The sequence below is a fragment of the Ailuropoda melanoleuca genome, chromosome 2, assembly GCF_002007445.2.
Source record: "Ailuropoda melanoleuca isolate Jingjing chromosome 2, ASM200744v2, whole genome shotgun sequence".
Classification (NCBI taxonomy): domain Eukaryota; kingdom Metazoa; phylum Chordata; class Mammalia; order Carnivora; family Ursidae; genus Ailuropoda; species Ailuropoda melanoleuca.
Window position 1 is genome coordinate 76,398,603 of NC_048219.1, and position 22,192 is coordinate 76,420,794.

The following is a 22,192-nucleotide window of genomic DNA, read 5'->3' on the forward strand; positions in this document are numbered from 1 at the left end:
CTCACGCCCCACCTCTCCACGTTCCTCCCCCTAACTCTGCCTCCAGCGCAGCTGCTTCCGGCCGAGAGGGGGCGCCTGCGCGCTTCGGCCGCGCCTGCGCGGGGAGCGCGCGTCAGCGCGCCGGCGCAGGGCGGTGGTCACTGGCTGCTGTCGTACGTTCCTTACGTCCCTTAGCTTTGGCCCGGGAGAAGGAAAGATGGTGCTGGATCTGGATTTGTTTCGTGTAGATAAAGGAGGGGACCCAGCCCTCATTCGAGAGACGCAGGAGAAGCGCTTCAAGGACCCGGGACTAGTAGATCAGCTGGTGAAGGCAGATGGCGAGTGGCGACGATGTAAGTACCGGGACGCGCGGGGTACCGCCCGGTCCTAATCCCAACTTCATCTCTCCGATCTCGTTACCGCTCCTGAGGCCACAGCTTCTACCCCTCGTCAGTCCCCTCCTTGGTTGCGGTGACTCCGAGGCTCTCACTGTCCCCTAAAACGCACTGTGCGAGCCGGGACCATCCCACCTTTTTCCTCCGCCCGGGCCCTGGGAGCTCCCTTTCACGCGTGCGCGGTGCGGATCGCTGGGCTGTCTGGGAAGGAGCATGGCGCGTGCGCATCAAGAATTGTCAAGCTTTCCTGCCGCAAGGGTAGCCAGAAGAAAGCTAGGGCAGGAGGTTCGGGGGTTGGAGGTCCCCTTTCCTAACACTCATCTTTGGTCGCCTTCGGTCCCTTTCTCATCTTCAGCAAGGCCCGAGTGGTCTTCTAATTTGATAGGACCAAAGGCTCCAGCCTGAGACTGAGTCACATCTGCAGCGTAATAGTTCAGTCCACCCATATTGGAAGTATTTGGGGACTTTGGAAGCCGCTCCTGACGGAAAGCAATGATCCCGAAGCTTTGGGGGAAGGCCATCCCTCTGACCTGCAAACATACCTTTAAGAATCAAGGAAAGACTTTTCCGTAGTAGACCAGACATGGGGAGAGGAGTGCTGTGAGGCAAGAACAAGCTTGTAATTATTGAACCTGCTTAATTGTGATTTGTGCAAGATTTCCGGAAAAGACATTAGCAGAGTTGGTCTAGAACCTGGAACTGACCCGGGCATCTTTCATGAAGCTAAATAAAACCAGAGAACCCTCTGTCTATCAACTTCTGCCTGGATTAACGGGGGTAGTCACTGATTGGCCGGAAGCTGTCAAGCACATGTGATTGTCTGATGCAATAGGTCTGTAACCAGCTGAGAGCCAGGTTTTATGACAGCACACTACAAAGGCCCTCGCTGTCCCAGAGTGGGGTGGATTTCTGTTAGGAAAATTGATTTTCCTAAATTCATCAGGGGATTGGGTAGGAAGAGATTTGTTTAACTTCTGTTGTCTGCTGATTCTGTGGTATCATTCATTCAAATGTGGTATTTGTTTGACTGTGAGATCCCACCACCTGAATCTAAATCTGAATTTTTGAGTTGCAATGGAATTAAATTAAATGGAAGGAAAAAACTAGCCTGGACACTGTTTTACCGAATTAGAAGTCAGAAGTATCAGATTTTGTGTCAGTCTGGTTATTGTACAGCTGTTAAGTGACTTTGAGTGTGTTAACTAGTCTCTTGTGTATAATGCACACGTCCACAGGAAGTTCTGTTCCTTACTTGATGAGTGGATATGTGGTGAAGGGATGAGTTCTTCGGGGAAAAGTTTGTGTTTTATTCTCCCGTATGTCCCAATAGCTGGAGTATACATACATACAGGATATACATACACGTGTATACATATAATCCTAGTACCTAGTACTGCACCTGGTTCTTGGTAAGGGCTTGACAAAGGTTTACTGAATTCGTGAATATCTTCTGTGTTCAGGGCACTTTGTTCTTCTGTATGAAAAACAGTTTATGTGTAGTTTATTTTCAGCACATCTGTTGATTTGATTCTTTTCTACCTAATATCCCTTCCCAATATTCTCTTGGCAGCCAAAAGGAATTAATGATTTTCCCAAGTTAACTGGTTGCCCAAGTTGGACATTGACCGATCTTATATCTAGGTTCTTCTGTCATTGGCTGCAACAAGGATGTGTAACCCAGAGCCACATTAAAAACTCAGATCAAGGGTGCCTGGGTGGCTCAGTCGGTTAAGCATCTGCCTTCAGCTCAATGATCCATTGAGCCTTGCATCGCATTGGGCTCCCTGCTCAGCGGGGAGCCTGCTTCTTCCTCTCCCTCTGCCTGACACTCCCCCTGCTTGTGCTCTCTCTCTGTCAAATAAATAAAATCTTTTTTAAAAATTAAAAAAAAACACCTCAGATCATGTTCCCTGACTGAGGACCAGTGGGCTCCACAAGTATACCTATTTGTCTGCCTGTAGACATGCAAGGTACCACTCAGGCTCTGTGTGCAACACAGGTCGGTATCTGATAGAACTTGGAATTGTAGTTTCACATCAGAGTTTACCACAACTCTTCTAATCCCAAGGATTCAAGCTGTTATTTCTTCTTTTTAATTTAAAGTAATATGGCAAGAGCACATTTGGACATATGATAAGCATTTGCCTCAACTATTTCCAGAGCTGCTAGATTTCAGTGTATATTGAAATCTGCCTGTAATTACAGGAATGCTATCTGGCCTGTGCTATCCTGAATGAAATTTCTCTTTACTATCTTACTGCACATGCCTTAAGCCAGTCCTTCTCTTTGGGAGAACTTTCTAATGCTTTCAGTTTTACCAGTCTCACCTAGTGCAGGGCTATATCCAGAACGTGTGATCTTTTTGGAATGGAAATCTCATCATTTTACATCCAGGTTTAAGTCTTGCAGTGACATTCTTACCATAAAGCAGCGCCATCTGAGGGCACCTGGCTGGCTCAGTTGGTTAAGTGTCTGACTTCTTTTTTTCTTTTAAAGATTTTGTTTATGTGACAGAGAGACAGCCAGAGAGAGAGGGAACACAGGCAGGGGGAATGGGAGAGGAAGAAGCAGGCTCCCAGCAGAGGAGCCTGATGTGGGACTCAATCCCAGGACTCTGGGATCACGCCCTGAGCGAAAGACAGACACTTAACGACCGAGCCACCCAGGTGCCCCAAGTGTCTGACTTCTAACTTCGGGTCAGGTCATGATTTCAGGGTCCTGGGATCGAGCCCTGAGTTGTGTGGAACCTTGCATCTGTCTGTGCACTCAGCAGAGAGTCCTCTTCTTCCTCTTCCCCTGCCCTTCTCCCTCCTTCTGCCCCTACCCCTGCTCATGCGTGTGCCCTCTTTCTCTCAAATAGATAAATACATTAATTTTCTGGTAGCCAATTAAAAAGGGAAAGAAAAACAAGAGGTTCATTTTAGTAAGATATAATACTTCCCCAATATATCAAAAATTATATGTTCAACATGTGATCAATATAATAATTGAGATATTTTACATTCTTTTTCTTTTTTACAAGTCTCCAAAATCTGGTGTATATTTTACACATACAGTGTATCACTGGCCTTGCCAAGTTTCAAATGCTCAATAGCCTCATGTAGCTAGTGGCTACCACATCAGACAGTGTAGCCCTAAAGCATGAAAATACAAATTACTTAACACAATTTACAAAGCCCCACATGTCTTCCTAGCCTCATCTTCTGTCACTCTCCCACATATACCCTCCACTCTTTGTTCTAGCCTTGTTATGCTACCTGTATGCTCTTTCACACATCCATGATTGTTTCCTCTTCTTGGAATATTCCTTATCAGGCTGCTGCCCCCATTCCCGTCAGACCTCCTTGCCAAACCATCTCTGCTCCCATAGCTCTGCCTTACTTGTTGAGTGTTCTCTGTATATTAATCTCATATATCTCATTGTGACATTTATATTGTTTTTATATACAACCTTTTTAAACTTATTTTTTTTTCTGAGATGTATTCAGTGAAGTGTACAGATTTTCGTGTGCAGCTTGATGGGGTTTACAAAGCTATATACCTATCTAACCACCACCCAGGGCAAGATCAAAGACACTTGCAGCACCCCCGCAGGCTCCCTCATGCCTCTTCCAAAAATAACAGTATTCTGCCCTCTGTCACCATAAATTAATTTTGCCTGATTTTGAACTTAATGTAAATGGACTTATATAGCATATATTTTTCCATTTACACTGAGTTCAAAATCAGGCAAACTTAATTTGCCTGATTTTGACTTCTTTCTCCGAAAATTATGTCTGTAAGTTTATTCCATCTTTTCATGTAGAGCAGTGGTTGGTTCTTTTTCAGTACAGTACTCCTTATGTAAATATACCAATTATCATATAAATGTACCAATCAATTCTATTGATGGACATTTGGATTGTTACCAATTTGAGGGTATTAGGAATAAAGTGCTATGAACATTGTTTTGCATGTTTTTTGGTAGACACAAGCACTCCTTTCTGTTAGGTATGTATGAGTGGAGTTGCTGGATCATAAGGTAGGTATATGTTTAGATTTAGTAGAGATTACCAAATAGTTATCCAAAGTAGTTGTAGTAGTCCACACTCCCACCAGCAAAGTAAGCGTTTTAGTTGTTCTGCATCGTTGCCCTTAATATTGGGAGTCTTTTTTAATTTTAGCCATTGTGGTGGTTATATAGTAGTATCTCATTGTGGGTTTTTTGTGGGGTTTTTTTTTTTTAAGATTTTATTTATTTGTTAGAGAGAGAGAGCACAAGCAAGGGGAGCAGCAGGCAGAGGGAAGGGGAGAAGCAGGCTCCCTTGGAGCAGGGATCCTGATGCAGGGCTGGATCCTGGGACCACGGGATCATGACCCCAGCTGAAAGCAGCTGCTTAACTGACTGAGCCACCCAGGTGCCCCTCATTGTGGTTTTAATTTGCATTTTCCTGGTGACTAAAGATATTAAGCACCTGTTCATATCCCTGTTAGTATTTGAGTAGCTTATTTTGAGAAGTGTCTGTTCAAGAATGTTGACCAATTTTTATTTGATTGTCTGTCTTTTTTTTTTTTTTTTTAATTGACTTGTAGGAATTCTTCATCTTTTCTGGATACAAGACCTTGTCAGATATGTGTATTGCACATACTTTCTCCCAGTCTGTGACTTGCCTCTCGGTCTTTTTGTCTTCTAATGAATAGAAATTATTAATTTTAGGGGCACCTGGGTGGCTCAGTGGGTTAAGTGTCTGCCTTCATCTCTCAGGTCATGATCTCAGGGTCCTGGGATAGAGCCCTGTGGCAGGCTCCACGCTGAGGAATCTGCTTGAGAATTAGCTCCCTCTCCCTTTACCCCTCCTCCCATTTGTGCACACTCTCTCTCTCTCTCTAAAATAAGTAAGTCTTTTTTTTAAAAGTATTAATTTTAATGAAATCTAACTTATTGGTCTTTTCTTTGTAGTTTGTGCTTCCTCTGTCCTATTTAGGAAATCTTTTCATATCCCAAGTTCCTGAAGAGATTTTCCAATGTTTTTTCTAGAAGTTTTATTACTTTCCCTTTCATATTTAGGTGGATGACTCATCCCACATTGATTTTGGTATATGATTTGAGGTAGAGATCAAGTTCTTATTTTCCCTATGTTGCTCCAATTGCTTATGATAAAATAGGAATGGAAGGGAACTACTTTAATGTGGTAATAGATATCAAAAAAAAAACTATAGCTAACGTTCTTATTGATGAAATAGCAAATGCTCTTCCCCTGAGGTTGGGAACAAGACAGGGATATCTGCTATCACCACTTCTAATCCACATCATGCTAGAGGTTCTAGACAGTACGATATTAGGCAAAAAAAAAGAGGGGGGGGTGCCTGACGGCTCAGTTAGTAGAGCATTGCAACTCTTAATCTCAGGGTTGTGAGTTCAAGCCCCACATTGGGCATGGAGGAGCCTACTTAAAAAAGAAAGAAAAGAATTGGGGCGCCTGGGTGGCACAGCGGTTAAGCGTCTGCCTTCGGCTCAGGGCGTGATCCCGGCGTTATGGGATCGAGCCCCACGTCGGGCTCCTCCACTGTGAGCCTGCTTCTTCCTCTCCCACTCCTTCTGCCTGTGTTCCCTCTCTCACTAGCTGTGTCTATCTCTGTTGAATAAGTGAATAAAATCTTTAAAAAAAAAAAAAAGAAAGAAAGAAAGAAAATAATGGAATAGAGTGTGATGACAGAAGGTAACTAGATTTACTATGGTGATCATTTTGCAGTGTCTACAAATATCAAATCATTACATTGTACACCTGAAACTATTACAATATTACATGTCAGTTATACCTCAATTAAAAAATAAAGATTGGTACAGAAGTAAAGCTGTCATTATTTGCAGGTGGCTTGATTGTGTATGCAGAACTGAACTGTTAAAATTAAGCAAATTTAGCAAGATCACTGTATACAGTATACAGAATCAGTGATATTTCTGTATACAAATAACAAAACACCTGATGCCTAGAATACATATAATAAATGACATTCAAGATCCCTGCACCGAAAACTGCAAAACATTGCTGAGAGAAGTTAAAGATAATGAAGGGATATACTATATTCATTGATTGAAACATTCAGCATTGTTATATTATTTTTTAATTATCTTATTTTCTTTTATTCTCAGCACCTAGCATGATACTCTCTTTTTTATTCCCAGTACTTAACAATTAGGAGGGACCAAATAAAAACTTTAAAACCTTTTTATTTCAAAATAGTTATAGATTCATAGGAAGTTGCAAAAATAGTACAAGGAGGTCCTGTGTACCCTTCACCCAGTTTCTTCCACTGATGACATCTAACAGAACTGGTACAATATCAAAGTGAAGAAGTTGACATTGCTACAATTCACAGAACTTACTCAGGTTTCACCAGTTTTACATGCACTTGTGTGTGTGTGTGTGTGTGTGTTGTGTAGTTCTGTGTGACTTTATCCCCTGTGTAGATTTGTATAACCACTGTCACACTCAGGACAGGACTGTTCCTTCATCACAGAGATCCTTCTCACTGTCCTTTTGTAGTCCATTCTTTCTCCCCTCTAACCCCTGGTGACCGCTCTTCTGTTCCCATCTCTCTAATCAGTGTAAGTGAATGAGAAAGTAGTTAGATCATTTTGTACTAACAACATTTAGTTCAATTTCAGCAAAACCTTAAAAAAATAGCTGCCTAGGAGCTGCCTCATTTCTAGTCATCATTGCACCTGTCCAGAACTTGCTGTTTACCATGTTGGTCCTCGAGCTTGGATTCAAGAGGTCTGACTTTTGCTGATTAGACTTAAGATTAATGAACCATGATACTGATACAATAGTTTGGGCCCAAAGGCCTATGTAGGCTGATCAGCGCAGTGTCTTGCCCCAAAGAGACTAAAGCATAAGAAACTTATTATTCTCCAGGCTGCCAGGTGAGATTTTTGTCAGAGCAGAGGGAGTAACATTAACCGTTTCTAGCACAGAGATGCACAGAGATGCCGCAACCAAGTTCATGGGACTAGAAACAGGACTGCTGTCTTTCCAGATTCCAATGCATACCACATAGTTTATTTTTATGGATCTTAAGATAATTGAGCAGGTTACAGTTATTTGAGTTTTTCCCAAGTTTCTCAGATGTGTTACTTGACTGTGGTATCGTCCAGGTTATAATACTTTCCAATTTCAGTCCCAGAAGGGACTTTTCCTTGTCACCAAATGCTGGGGGAACACCACTGTCACCAATATATGCCAACTAAATTTGGGGCTGTAAAGCTGTAAGATTTCACAACTTGATGAGATCCTTTAGCTCTGCCTAAGGAGCTGTGATGGCGGGGGGGTTCTTAATTATGTGCATATCTCTGATATATTCTTGGATTCTTTATTCTTCAGGCAGATTTCGGGCAGACAACTTGAACAAGCTGAAGAACCTATGCAGCAAGACAATTGGAGAGAAAATGAAGGTAAGAGAACTAGGTAACAGCCTGGAGAGCTTGAGCAGAGGTATTTAATCTTACTCTTGGTTAATACTCACATGGTTTCTAACCTAGTGTCTAATTCTGTGAGATACTGAATTTCTTACCAAAGGAGCAAATATTGGGGCGCCTGGGTGGCTCAGTCAGTTGGGCAGCTGCCTTTGGCTCAGGTCATGATCCCAGGGTCCTGGGATTGAGCCCCACGTAGGGATCCCTGCCTGGCGGGGAGCCAGCTTCTCCCTCTCCTTCTGCCTGCCACCCCCCTGCTTTTGCACACTCTCTCTCTCTGTGTCAAGTGAATAAATAAAATCTTTTAAAAAAAAATTAAAAAACAAAACAAAAAACCCAAAGGGGCAAATTTTTTTTAAATTGTGGTAATGTTAGTCACCATACAGTACATCATTAGTTTTTGATGTAGTGTTCCATGATTTGTTGTTTGCATATAACACCCAGTGCTCCATGCAATACATGCCCTCCTTAATACCCTTCACCGGGCTAGCCCGTCCCCCCACCACCCTCCCCTCTAAAAGCCTTAGTTTGTTTCCCAGAGTCCATAGTTTCTCGTGGTTCAAAGGGGCAAATATTTTAAAAAGAAAGAAAGGAAGTAGGAAAGGAAACTAAGAGGCACTTTCAGGGATCGGCGCATCTTCTGTCTTGGGTAAGTCTTAGTCCCTTCAAGCTGCTATAACAGAATACCATAGATTGGGCAGTTTATAAACAAGAGCAGTTTATTTCTCACAGTTTGGAAGACTGAGAAGTCCAAAGTCAAGGCGCTGGCAGATTCCATGTTTGTGAGGGCTCACTTCCTGGTTCATACAGTCTTCTCATTGTGTCCTCACATTGAAAGAAGGGAGCTCTCTGGGAGCTCTTAGATGGGCACTAATCCCATTTATGAGAGCTCTCCCCTCATGATCTAATCTCCTCTGAGAGACCCCACCTCCCAACACGCCCAGCACCATCGGGTTGGGGATTAGGTTTCAACATATAAATGGGGGGGGGCAGGGGGACACAAACATTCCGTCTGTAGTAAGATAAGATTCTTGCCACATTGCTCATTCATTGTCTGTTTTGTTCTTATAATAATATAAATTCCACCCGTAATCTTATCCAGTTATTTCTTAAACTCAATGTACAGTGCCAGAAAGCTTTTCTTAGGGTGGACTTGAGATTCTTTGTCTTAGTGTAGTCGTGCTCTTTAACGGAAAGAGCACAGATAAGGAGTCCAAATCCAGGATTGTTGGCTGTGTGACTTTAGGCAAGTTAACTTCTGAGCTTCAGTTTTCTCATCTGTTAAATGACAATACTAACGTTCACCTATAGAACCGAATTGTGAGAACTAAATTTTTTTAATGTAGATAACCTGGCTCAGTGCCTAGAACATTGTAGTTATTCAGCAATTGCAAGTAACAGCAGAGGGCAAGTCCTTACTGGCCTTCATCCAAAAAAATCCTTCCTGTGCTTGAAGAATGTTAAGTTTCAGCTTGGCCTTGCTTTGCTATCCAGAATAGTTCATGCTTTTAATCTTTCTTCAAAAATACCCTCTTAGCCCCTTAGTCATTTTTAAAAAACATTAAATGCTCCCTCAAATCTGTCTCATTTTAAGTTGTAAACCTCTAAACTAAACCAAAAAATTAGAAAATTTTGGAACCTGAAGCAGGAAAGAGCATAACAAAAAGTCTCCCTTCGGATTCTAGTACCTCACACTTCACGACAGCCTGAATCCTTCTCTTTAACAGTATTTTGTTACACTTTCAGCTTGTGACTAGCTGTGGAAATTGATACCGACAGTCCTATAGTTTTCTTCTCTGGGACTCATGACGCTTAATTGTTGGCACGTCAGAGGCCCCATCATCATGTAAACTCCAGTGTGCACTCCTGCCTGCGTGTTCTCCGGGCGCATACACAGGTAGTGCCAGCCTCGTGTTTTCCTAGCGAGCAGGTGGACGTGTTTCCATTTGCAGTAGCACTCTCAGATCCCTTCACTTTACCCCACAAGGAGTGTTCTCCCTTCCTATCCATTAGAATGGTCTAAGCAGCGCTTTAATTTGTATAGCACTTGACAGGAGTCATTTCATTTTGGTTTTGATCTTTGCTGCAGACCTGGAATATAGGTAGTACCTTTGTCAACTTTATTAAAAGGGCAGGAGAATAGGCTTAGGAAATGAAGGGGCCTGCCTAAAATCACATCGTAAGTTAGTTGCAGAGCCAGAACTGGAACTCAGAACTTGAATTCTCTGCTCTGAGGGATTATCAGCTAGCAAAGGGGCGTCCGCTCTCTTGGCTACTAAATGGAAAATCCTGAGATTTAGGCCATTTCTACCTCAGTAGTCTCTGCTTATTCTTAACAAGACTCATTCTGAGATTTTCAGACTTCTGCAAGTTTTTCAGATAATTTGCTTGAGTCACTGAAAGGTGTGAGTTCGGTTATGGTTAACATCCTGACTTCTCACTTTGGTATATGCGATTGTGTAAGAAATCTAAAGGATTTCGATGCTTTGCCCTCAGAGGATTTAGTTCTTTCTTATGACTCAGTTTTGTGCAGTGGTGTCTGAGGTTGTATAAATGTTATTGCCTATTATATGTATAGAGTAAAAAAAAATCTTTAGGACGTTGGACATGATTTTTATTTGCAAAGCAGACCCTGAATCTCCTCAGCTTATTTTTATGCGAGTTTTGCTGAGGTCTTACGTATCTTGTTATAATGACCTTTGATAATTTTCTTTAACTCCTTTTATTTTTTTTATTTTTATTTTTTTTAAAGATTTTATTTATTTATTTATTTGACACAGAGAGAGACAGCCAGAGAGAGAGGGAACACAAGCAGGGGGAGTGAGAGAGGAAGAAGCAGGCTCATAGCGGAGGAGCCTGATGTGGGGCTCGATCCCATAACGCCGGGATCATGCCCTGAGCCGAAGGCAGACACCCAACGACTGAGCCACCCATGCGCCCCTCTTTAACTCTTTTAATTTGAGAAGAATTTGACTCTTAAAATTATCTTCTCCATGGCTCTGGGCAAGGATTGGAAATGATTTGGCAGACTATCATAAAGAAGGGGCAGAAGAGAAACCAGAGGGGAGAAAATCTAGCCCCGCATACGTCTGCAGCTTTTCCAAGTTGCATTGATTGCTCTAAACTTAGTTCTAGATTTGGTGACTTTTTTTCCTCAAAAATTTTGTTTTCCGTAGTGTCCTACTATTCTATCATCCCATCCATTTTTTCCTCTTAGCCTCAGTGCTGGGATTATTCTTAGGAAGTGGACGAGGATTCACAGATTCACACCCAGGCACCTGCACCAGAGCTGGGTAGTGGTGTGAGCATTTTCATACCTTCTTGGTGCCCATAACTACTCTATGTCCAGGGCAGACATTCTTCTTATGTTCCTGTTAATGTCAGCCCTCTGACCCCGATGGATTAAGTGATCTGTCCAGGATCAAAAAAACCAGAAAGTGGCAGGATGAGGACTCGAAACTTTCTCACTAATTTTTTCTCTCATGTGTTGTTGCTTTTAGATACAGGTATATAGAAAGTTCTGTGGTTAGTTTATGTATTAATTTGGTGTGCACTTACAAAACTATGTCAGACATTTTCTTTTATTTAATAGTATTGGTGTTTTTGTTTTGTTTTGTTTCCTCTGCAGAAAAAAGAGCCAGTGGGAGATGAGTCCATTCCAGAAGATGTATTAAATCTCGATGACCTCACTGCAGACACTTTAGCTGTAAGTTATTGTCCTTCCCTTTTCTAGGCCGGATTTCTGTTCTTTCATTGTAACTTTGCTCCTAGACAAGCAGGTGCTAACACTCGGCTTCACACAGCATTTGTGGGATCCTTGAATGTGTGCAGCTGGGAAATGTCTCCCTTCACTCTTGTTGGACTCGATACTTGAGTATTTATTAGATCACAGAGATGGGGACGGATGGAGTGGAAAAGTCAAGAGTAGGAAGAAGAGGAAAAAGGAGCCGAACTATCTTTGGTTTATAGAACTCTGTTTTCACAAAGTTAAGGATTTTTTTTCAGTTTACTGTGATTCAGTAAATATTCACAACAGTGAACCTAGAGAAGTGATTTTCAAGTTTTTTAGTTACCAAACCCTTTCTTAAAACCTGCACCGCAAAAGCATAGCAAGAGAATTAATACACAAAAGCAAAGTTGCTATGCTTGAAGGGCTAGGCTGGGGGTGCTATTCCTATCCATCCCCGCTTTCTAAGGGCTCTCCCATCCCCACGAAATCAGTAGTTTGAAACACTTGCCAGAAGGACTACAAAATAGGCTTAAGACAGGGTTTCTTGCTCCTAATATAATTTATAATCTTTCTAGAGAGCAGTTAAATGTAGTACGTAAGAGTGCTAAATTGATTTAATCAGGAATATCAGAAAGTACAAGTTAAGGGAAAGAGCTCTTAAAAGAACTACAGTATTTAAACCCCTGAGATATATAGGACTGAGAAGAATGGCCAGAATTGACCCATATCTTCCTTAGGTCCCAAGAAGAAAATGCCAACGAATTTGTAAAGGCAAAACTGTGCGCATGCATGTGTGTGTATGAAATAAATCTCAGTTCTTTGAAAGCCTTCATTGTTGATTTTTAAAATGGTATCACAAGGGTTGTCATTAGAGCACAGCAAGGTTAGGGGAACGGAATCTTATTCCTACTCTGTCCTTGACCTGCTGTGGCTTGGGTACTGGCCTGGCCTGTTCATCTACAGAACCTTAAAGTCTCACAAATCAAAAAAGTCCGGCTCCTCATTGATGAGGCCATCTTAAAATGTGATGCCGAGCGGATAAAGCTGGAAGCAGAGCGGTTTGAGAACCTCCGAGAGATCGGGAACCTTCTGCATCCCTCTGTGCCCATCAGCAATGATGAGGTAGGTGTTGGTGCCGCCATGGGCAGCGGCCTGCCCTGCGTTCCTCTCTGCTGGGGAGGGGGCTGGGAGGACTGGGAAATGCTGGGGCTCTCTGTATAATAGGCCTTGTGTCAGAAGCAGGCTCTTTGTAAATTCCCTCTGCCCACCAATTGAGAATTGAAAGAGTCAGATCCTTGCCTGATTGGGAAGTAGCAGAGACAGCAGGTAGGAGGAGACTCCTGGCACAGAAATCTCTTCTAAATCGGGTTGTTGTCCTCCACTGCGTGTTGCCCGTGGTAGCAGTAAGGCCTGTGGGAGGGATCTGTTAAATCAACCTCACCCCTCACCCACACCCTGCTGAGAAGCTGCAGGTTGAAGGGAAATCTGCATGATAAAAGTTGCCTGCTGAGTGGGAGCTTCCCCAGCACAAAGCTGCTCTGAGCCCAGCCTTTGTTCCCTGACACCCCAGCAGTCGCTGGGCCCATCTGTGCCTCTTTCATTCATTCCCTGGTGAACGAGCCTTAAAACTCACTGCAGGCTGGGATGGGAGACTCCTGAGGTCAGGGCCCTGAGCCCGCCCTCATTTGGCCCCAGGACCAATGAGAGCCTGGAAAAAAAAATCTACATTCTCCTCTGCACCCCAGGCAATGCTGATGGGGGGGTGTCCTGTAGCAGGATTTTCAGGGAGTCATTTAAAAGGGTAAAAAAAAAAAGTGATAATACGACAGATCTCTTAGAAATTCACAATTTCAGTTCCATGGCTAGAATCACTTCTAGGAATTTGTAAATTATTATTTCTCTATTGAACACAAATTCTCTAGCAAATTCTCTTCCTTAGTCTCTGTACACAGCCACCAAAACCTAGTGTTGGAGTTAAGCAGTAGTTTTGCAAAGCTCTATGTTGTTCTTGGAATGGGATTTGGAAAGCTGGAGGTTGTGAAATTCAGTGATCATGCATCTTTCTCTCCTGGTCTTATTTCCTTAGGATGCCGACAACAAAGTAGAGAGGATCTGGGGCGATTGTACCATCAGGAAGAAGTACTCTCACGTGGACCTGGTGGTGATGGTAGATGGCTTTGAAGGCGAAAAGGGGGCCGTGGTGGCTGGAAGTCGAGGCTACTTCCTGAAGGTAAGAGTCAGGAACCCGTGGCGATGGGATTCTAAAGAAGGAGCTAAAAAAAACTATGTGTGGAAACATAACCTACTTAAAGAGGCCCACAAATCCACCACTTGTTCTTGCCTTTCTCCTGCAGACTTACTGGCAGTTAGATGCAGTTCCCTTTCTGGGGCAGGAGAGTGCTTCTCCGGATTCCTTAGAACAAGAGCCCTTGAGTGATCCTCCATAATAAATATATGTTGTACCGACTGGGTCACAACAGTCTGCCTTTAAGGGGCTTAGTGGAATGGGACAGTCAGACAACTAACAGAGTCGGAACCCACTGTGATGAGTGCTGTGGGGTGAGTGGGCCCAGAGAGCTATGAGAACAGGTAGGCAGAGGCAGCAAACCTGGAGTCGTTGAGACAGAGGGCAGATGAATTCAGAGAAGGCTTCGGAAGGGCATGGGAGGGCAGTTTTGGAGCTAGCGTACGGATATTCATACGCATAGTACGTTCTGCGTACACACACCAGTCCGCTGTCTGAAAACTTAGTGCAAGAAAGCTCTCCTGTGCACCCCGAGCAAACCGTCCTCTCTGCCTCCCTTCGCTTCTCCTAACAGTGTGCCTAGATGATGTGCCGGGCATTGCTATTAAGAAAGAATCTCTTGAGTCAGGGTTGGGGTTCACGGTCTTTGTTGGCCTCCCGTGTGCCCCCAGTTGTCTCAGAGTGTAAATTCTAGCTGATGAACATGATGGCGATGGAACTCGCGATCACACAGGGCTGTGTCTCTGCTCCTTTAGGGTGTCCTGGTGTTCCTGGAACAGGCGCTCATCCAGTATGCTCTTCGCACCTTGGGGAGTCGGGGCTACACCCCCATTTATACCCCCTTTTTCATGAGGAAGGAGGTCATGCAGGAAGTGGCGCAGCTCAGCCAGTTTGACGAAGAACTTTATAAGGTGAGCAGCCTGGGGCAACGTGGCAGAATGACTTCAGTTATAAAGTTTAACTTCAAAGATACCCAGCCGTGCTGTCCAGGAGGACTTCAAAGATACCCAGCCGTGCTGTCCAGGTGATGGAGATACTCTGTGCTCTTTGAGCACTTAAAATGTAGCTAGTGCATCTGAGGAAGTAAAATTTTAATTTTTTTAATTCTAACCTAAGTGGCCACATGGGGCTCGTGGCTACCATACTGGGGAGTGTACACATAGAGCCTATTTTATCTTTCCTCAGAGAATCTACATGACTTACCTAAATTGAGCACACTTTAACACCATGAGCTTCAGAAAACACATTTTTTGAGTGCTTAGACGAAAGAAAATTATAGAAGTGACTGATCTTCCCATGCCCTCCTACTCCTAACCCCAGACTGGAAGCTAGAGGGCAAGACATATTTTCCTTGGGACGGATGTGGCTTCTGGTTTGTGGCTCTTTCTCAGCCATGGAGCATCTCAGGGAGAGCCAGAGGATTCACGTGGAGAGTCAGAAGCTCATTCTGATGAGCCGGCTCCAGCACCAGCTGTGGCACCCCCAGTCTCTGCCTAGCACTCAATTTCTAGAGTGTTTCTGCTTATGGCTGCCTCTCACAGCAAAGTCCACCTTTCATTTGTCCTTCCTGTTGGAGACTATTCTGTCAGAAGGGGATGACTTGGCTCTTACTGGGGAGGAGTCAGACAGTGCTCTTTGGCTCACCTATCTTAGAGGGGAGTTTAACAGAACTTCCCACTGGGTCCTGTCGATGAGTTCTAGTTATGTTTTCATTCAGAATGCAGTGGGAAGCAAAATGCTCTCTAAACCCTAAGGATTAGTATAACCTTAGTGTTCTCAGTCTCTTCTTCCCTTTCTTTCTTTTAAATATTTTATTTATTTATTTATTTAGAGCAAGAGAGAGCAGGTGGAGGGAGGGACAGAGAGAGAGAATCTCAAGCAGACTCTGCGTTGAGTCCAGGGCCTGATGCAGGGCTGGATCCCACAACCCTGAGATCATGACCAGAGCCAAAAACAAGAGTCGGATGCTTAACCAACTGAGCCACCCAGGCGTCCCTTCCCTCCCTCCCTCGTTTCTTTTCTTTTCTTTTTTCTTTTCTCTTCTCTTTTTTCTTTTTCCCCTTTCTTTCAGTGTGGAGAGGAATGTGTTTATGTATCAGCCAAAACCTGTTTTCTCTTTTCTTTTTTTCCTCATCTGAACCCCAAGATTGGATAATCACAGAGATTTAGAAGGATTCCCTGAAGGTAACGTCAGGGAGAAGCTTATATGGAGGATTATGAGAGAGACACTAGGTAGCAGGTGCCCCCTGTGTCCTGCATTCTCCGTCTCTTCTCCAGATGCTTCTTGGACCCATATGCAGGGAGAATCCCCATAGTGAGAGTTTGGGCTGGCGCTTCTTGCCTAATAACCTCAGTTTATGAGTTCTCTGGAGCAGCGCTGTCCTGTAGAACTCTCTCCAGTGACGGGAATGTTCTGTATCTGTTTCCCAGTTTGATAGCACCAGCCATATGTGGCTGTTGAGCACTTGAAATGCGGCTAGTGCAAGCTTTAATTTGAATAGCCACATGTGGCTAGTGGCTAAATTCTCACTGTCAGATAGCAACGTAGTTTTCCAGGTGCCTAAACGCTGACCCAGAGAAAGTTTCCACCTTCCTCTTTTTAAAATTAAAAAGATACCACATGACAGAAGATTTGGAAATGATGGAGGGAATCATCTTTCCCATTACCTCATACAGTTGTCATTTTTAATATCCTCTGGGGGCTTTCTTCAAACATATATCGTTTTCTCATACTTCTAATCACAATGTGTGTAGATTGCCTCAGCGTTGTATCAGAAGCATTTTTCAGTGTTACTTTGTGGTCTTCACTGCCAACATTGTTAAATGGTTACGTAACATTACATGGTCTGGATGTAGGATAGCTGACTCTTCCCTAGTGGAAATATTTAGGGGGGGCTTCCTTTTTTGCCATCAATAAGTAATGTTACAATGAACTTTGTCCCGTTTATACCTTTTTTTCCTTCATTATTTTCTTCAGCTGAACACTAAAGTGATTCTTGAAGGAGTGTGTCCTACACTAGCTCATAAGCACCAAGAAAGCAGAGACTGCGTCTCCGTTTGCCAGCACTGGCAGACTTGGCACTTGGAAATGCCTGACAAACATTCGTTGAGTGATTCATGTATGCTGCCAGTCAGATTTTATTGCACTGCATTGGCCACTATACATTATTTATAAATGTTTTATTTATTAGATAAGTAAAATATTATCAGAATATTTTATCTCCTTTTAATTCGCATTTCTTTGACCTCTAGGAGGGATCCCATTTTGGAGTGACCCTTCCCTCCTTTGTCTTTTTGGCAGTCCCTGTGGTTTCTTGCCCTAGCTGAGGTCCTCATCTCTCACTCTTAACTAGTAGAGGTCCCTCCTCCTTTAGGTGATTGGCAAAGGCAGTGAAAAGTCTGATGACAACTCCTATGACGAGAAATACCTGATTGCCACCTCAGAGCAGCCCATTGCTGCTCTGCACCGGGACGAGTGGCTGCGGCCGGAGGATTTGCCAATCAAGTATGCCGGCCTGTCCACCTGCTTTCGCCAGGAGGTGGGCTCCCACGGCCGAGACACCCGTGGCATCTTTCGAGTCCATCAGTTTGAGAAGGTGAGTGGTCAGGTCAGGGTGAGGAGTGGGACCCTTCTGTCGCTCTCTCCAGGATGGTTAGAGGAGAGGCAGGCTCTGTGTTGCTCAGACCCACGCTGGCTCTGGTCTTCCGTCTCGCCAGTACATGCGTTTCTGCCTAAGAAGCACAGGCTGGAGTGGCTGTGAGCACAGGGCCTGGAACCAGGCTGCCTGAGTCCCGGTGCCATCTCTGCCACTTAGCAGCCATGTAACCTTGAACAAGTTGCTTAACCTCCCCGCGCTCAGTTTCCTCCTCTACAAAAGGAGGGTAATAAGAGTACCCACCTCGTTAGGCCTGCTGTGAGGATTCAGCTAGTTTGTAGGGGCAACGTACTTAAAACAGTACCTGGCGTGTATATGGTAAGAGCTCCGTGGAGTGTTTGTTCTGAGAGCCCCGGTCCAGTCCAGTGCCGATCTCCCGTGGGGTCCCCAGCCTCACCTGACTCCAGTGGTGTAGGCACAGGTCTCCATCACAAGAATATCTCCCATTTCAGTCCCTTTGTTTATTCACCCTGTCCCATTGTCGTGGTCTCCTTGGGTCCCTCTCTGCAGATTGAACAGTTTGTCTACTCATCACCCCACGACAACAAGTCATGGGAGATGTTTGAAGAGATGATTACTACTGCAGAAGACTTCTACCAGTCTTTGGGGATCCCTTACCACATTGTGAATATTGTCTCAGGTATCCGCCTCCCTGTCCCGCACCCCACAAACACCACCGTCACCAGGTGAGCTGCAACACAAAGAAATAGCTCACAGTCCAATTAATTGCCCACATTAATTAAAATATCACACTCTTCTCACTTGGGAGTATTTGGTGATAAGAGTATCTGGGCATGATTTCACTTCTGGGGATAGGATGTGAATTAAAGAATTCCTCAGGTTTGCTAAAGGTCAGTCTCCTGAAATACCATCCTTCCTTCATGAATTCTAGGGGTTTTCCCTTACAGGTTCTTTGAATCATGCTGCCAGTAAGAAGCTTGACCTGGAGGCCTGGTTTCCGGGCTCAGGAGCCTTCCGTGAGTTAGTCTCCTGTTCTAACTGCACAGATTATCAGGCTCGCCGGCTCCGAATCCGGTACGGGCAAACCAAGAAGATGATGGACAAGGTAGGTAGCCCCTTGGGAGGCAGGAAATAGGGCCTCGTGCAGAACAGGTCCATCTTATTTCTCAGTCCTTGGACGACGTTATGTCCCAGCATCATGGGAAAATCTGAGCTTCTCAATCTAGACCAAAAAGGGAAACTGAAAATGACTTCTACTAAATCAGGACAGAGTCCTTTTAGATAGAAACCTGAATCTAGCTCTGTTCTACAAGGTATTTCTAGCTCTTCTCTTTTGGGCTTTGCTCTCTGTGACTCCAGATAAAGAATAATCCCCATTTGTCTACAGAAGACACATTGAAGGCAGTGTCTTCCCTCTCACTCGGGAAGGTCTGGGTTTCTAAGTTTATCTCTTCCAACCGAGTTTTTAGGCCCTAATCTTTTCCAAGTCAGAGACTTAAAAAGGGTTAAAAGGAGAGGCCACTGTGTAAGTTTCCTCCTTCCCTCAAAGGGCCCACCTCTCCTCCATTTGCTGGGACCTGTTACTTGTCGCTCATGGAGATATGAAGAATCTTCCTGGAATTATTATTATAGGCAATAAATACTAAACAGAATTCTAGTCTAGCAAAAGATCAATAATGCTTTGGATTTGGATAGTTAACAGTTGGGGGAGTCTGGCTAAGTGGGTGGTTCCCGGTCATGCCTAAGACTTGGTTGAGTCTCGTGCTCCCTCTGGGGACCCTGTCTTTGCAGGTGGAGTTTGTCCATATGCTCAACGCTACGATGTGCGCCACCACTCGCACCATCTGCGCCATCCTGGAGAACTACCAGACGGAGAAGGGCATCGTCGTGCCTGAGAAATTGAAGGAGTTCATGCCGCCGGGTAAGACTCCCTGCCCAGCCCATCTTCCTCTTCTTCAGTCTTCCCGCTCTTCTGAAGAGCAGGCCCCATTCCGAATGGACCAGCTGCTCTTGTTCAGAAACAGTCCCCAGAACTCTACTTGTCCTGTCCCCAAATTTGGGAAAGTAGCCACTACAGGTATCACATCCTGTTTAAGCGCCGCTAAAATTCAGACCGGGGAAGAAAAGAATGAAACCAGTTCTCATCATGGGTGCCCTTCTGTTCATAGGGATCATCGTCTTGTGGAATCTCCCCAAGAAGTCTTTGGGCCCTGACTCCTGAGACACGATAGGTTATTAGGTTGGCTCTCTCCCTCCAGGTCTCCAAGAACTGATCCCCTTTGTGAAGCCTGCACCCATTGACCAGGAGCCATCGAAGAAGCAGAAGAAGCAGCATGAGGGCAGCAAAAAGAAAGGGGCAGCCAAAGATGTCCCCCTAGAAAGCCGGCTGCAGAACATGGAGGTCACCGATTCCTGAACATTCCTTCCTCCCAGTTTGTCGGGCTTTCATTTCTGTCAGCTGGGATCTCAGAGCCTGCCCACGGGCAGGGAAGCCAAGCACCCACTCATCACTCGGCCCATCTGACTGTATCGCTAAAAGGGGAACAGTCTGCCATGTACAGCACCACGTTCCCGTCTCCTTGCATGGGCATAGGATCCATTCACTGACGACCGATGAAACCATGTAATAAAGCATCTCTGGGGGAAGGCTAGGGCTCTCCCACGGTCTTCTGCCCAGGGCTTGAACCCTGTCTCCGACAATTCTCCCTGGAACCACACTCACTTCTGCTTTTCCTTCTAAAGAAGGCTGTTCCATTTAGCAAATGCCTTTGAGAAGGTAGGTGAAGGCCCGGGTAGATTTAGGAAAGGCTTAAGGAGAAAGTGAAAACTGAGTCTTAGACACCAAGCTTGCGGCACAAGGACAAGAGGGTCTGCTCTACAGACCCTCTTCTGTAAATTCGCCCCTGCTTAAAAGCAGTTAGGAAGGGGCACCTGGGGGGTTTAGTCAGTTGAGTGTCTGCCTTCGGCTCAGGTTATGATGCCGGGGTTCTGGGATCGAGGAGCCCCACGTCGGGCTCCCTGCTCATCGGGAGGTCTGCTTCTCCCTCTCCCTCTGACACTCCCCCCTGCTTTTGGTCTCTCACACATGCTCTCTCCCTCTCTCAAATGAATAAATGGAAACATCTTAAAAAAAAAAAAATAGCAGTTAGGTAGGACTAGCTTAGAGGCCAGAGTTGACAAAATAAGCCTCCAAGCGCTTGGGCTCAGTGGGAAGGGCAGGAGGCTGCGGGACCTCAAGGAAGGTAAGACTGTGTTTAATCCCACAAAGACCCCAGATTCGGGAGCTCAAGTTGGGCCCTTACTAACAGCTGCTTCTCTCTCCCAGTCATCCCCAAGTAGGAGACCAACCAGCAGAGCAGAGGGGAAGGAGGAAAACTTTCCTCCCTTCTCTGGCGCTCCCCCTGTTGCCCTAATGGCCAGTTCACCCTTTCTCTGGGGAGGGTGATGGTTAGGCTCTTTGTTCCCTTGCTGCCTTTCATCTGCAATCTACAAACACTTGACTTTAATAACACCTTATGTTAGTACAGTGCTTCTCTTCTAGGAGCCTCAAATACTTCCTATAGCTGATCTCTTTTATCTTTGTGACGGTCCCAGACGAGAGGGTGGGGACATGATTATACCTCTTCCATCACACACAAGACAGGGCACAAGGCAGGTAAGGGAGAGGAGACACCAGGGCCAGGTGGCAGCCAGGAGTCCCCACTCCTCAGCAGTGCTCAGTGCGTGCGTTTCTTTGGGAGATAAGGGCAGGGCTCCGAACTGGCCTGTCACTCAGGAGCTTTATTTCCTGTCCGCTTCCCTGGTCCCTAAGCAGCAACTTCACCAGGCCTGCCGGAGCCTGGCAGCCAGGAAGGAGGCTGTGTGCGTGGTCTTCAGTGGGGACCTGAAGCTGATCCTGTTCATCTTGCTACTGGAAACCCTGTGAACACTGGGCCACCTGAAAGGGTGACCACAGTGACTCTCCTGCCACAGGTAGGCTCAGCCAGCCTGCCTCTACTGTAACCTGTTGCCCCCGGCTCTGGGATGACAGAGCCAGGGCAAGAGGACAAAAGAACAAACTGCTCCCAGGTGCCCAGAAGGCCCAGAAGTGGACATTCCTATAGCCTTTCCTATTCGGTTTGAAGAAAGGCAGTTGATAACGGCGTGAGGAGGATGGTTCAGGTCATCACCACACACCCTTCCCCCTTTGAAAAGCCCACTGGGCTTTAGGATTCGAAACCTTCAAGTGGCTCTGAACACCCCCAGCTAGCCTTAGAGTTCCTTCTAACTGCCTCCTCTGCTCCCTACTGCCCCTCTTCTGCTCTTGGTGCCTGTGACCTTCCTTCCACCAGGAGGCACTGCTATGCTCTGTGGCCCTCAGCACTGTGGGAGGGCAGAAGCTGGGGCTCTGAGGGCCCCCCCCCCCCACTGGCTCAAATACCTTCTCACCTGACCAGTTTTCTGGAGCCCTTGGCCCCTGGAACCTTGACTCCCTACTGCTTTAAGTAGAGAGCGCCTCCTGCCCTGTGCTGCTGGCAGCCCAGCTCCCCATGCCAACCCTCCCCTACCTGCTGTGGCTGGCTGAGTATGTGGACAGGCCTGAGAGCCTGCCTAGTAAGAAGGAATGAGTGGAGGCCTGGAAAGTAGCAGATGTGTGACCCAACAGGTCTGTTAGCAAAACGTTTGTACCCCTTTCTTACTGATGGAGCCAGAGAAGGACACAACCGCTGCGAAGGAAAGGTGACCCTGTGGCTGAGGTCCTTCCCTACAGCTCACAGACGAACATGCCAG

The 22,192-nt window shown here is 45.3% G+C and overlaps 1 protein-coding gene across 1 annotated transcript; it reads left to right on the plus strand.

Annotated features, from left to right (window-relative positions):
* The first annotated feature begins 196 nt into the window (after window positions 1–196).
* On the plus strand, window positions 197–20,112 carry SARS1 (seryl-tRNA synthetase 1). Its single transcript, XM_002919202.4, has 11 exons — window positions 197–332; window positions 7,739–7,809; window positions 11,459–11,536; window positions 12,524–12,682; window positions 13,647–13,790; window positions 14,561–14,716; window positions 17,180–17,401; window positions 17,972–18,101; window positions 18,370–18,527; window positions 19,214–19,343; window positions 19,681–20,112. Exons 1-11 carry the CDS (start codon window positions 197–199, stop codon window positions 19,836–19,838), a joined length of 1,542 nt encoding a protein of 513 aa, XP_002919248.1. The 3' UTR covers window positions 19,839–20,112.
* The last annotated feature ends 2,080 nt before the right edge of the window (window positions 20,113–22,192 follow it).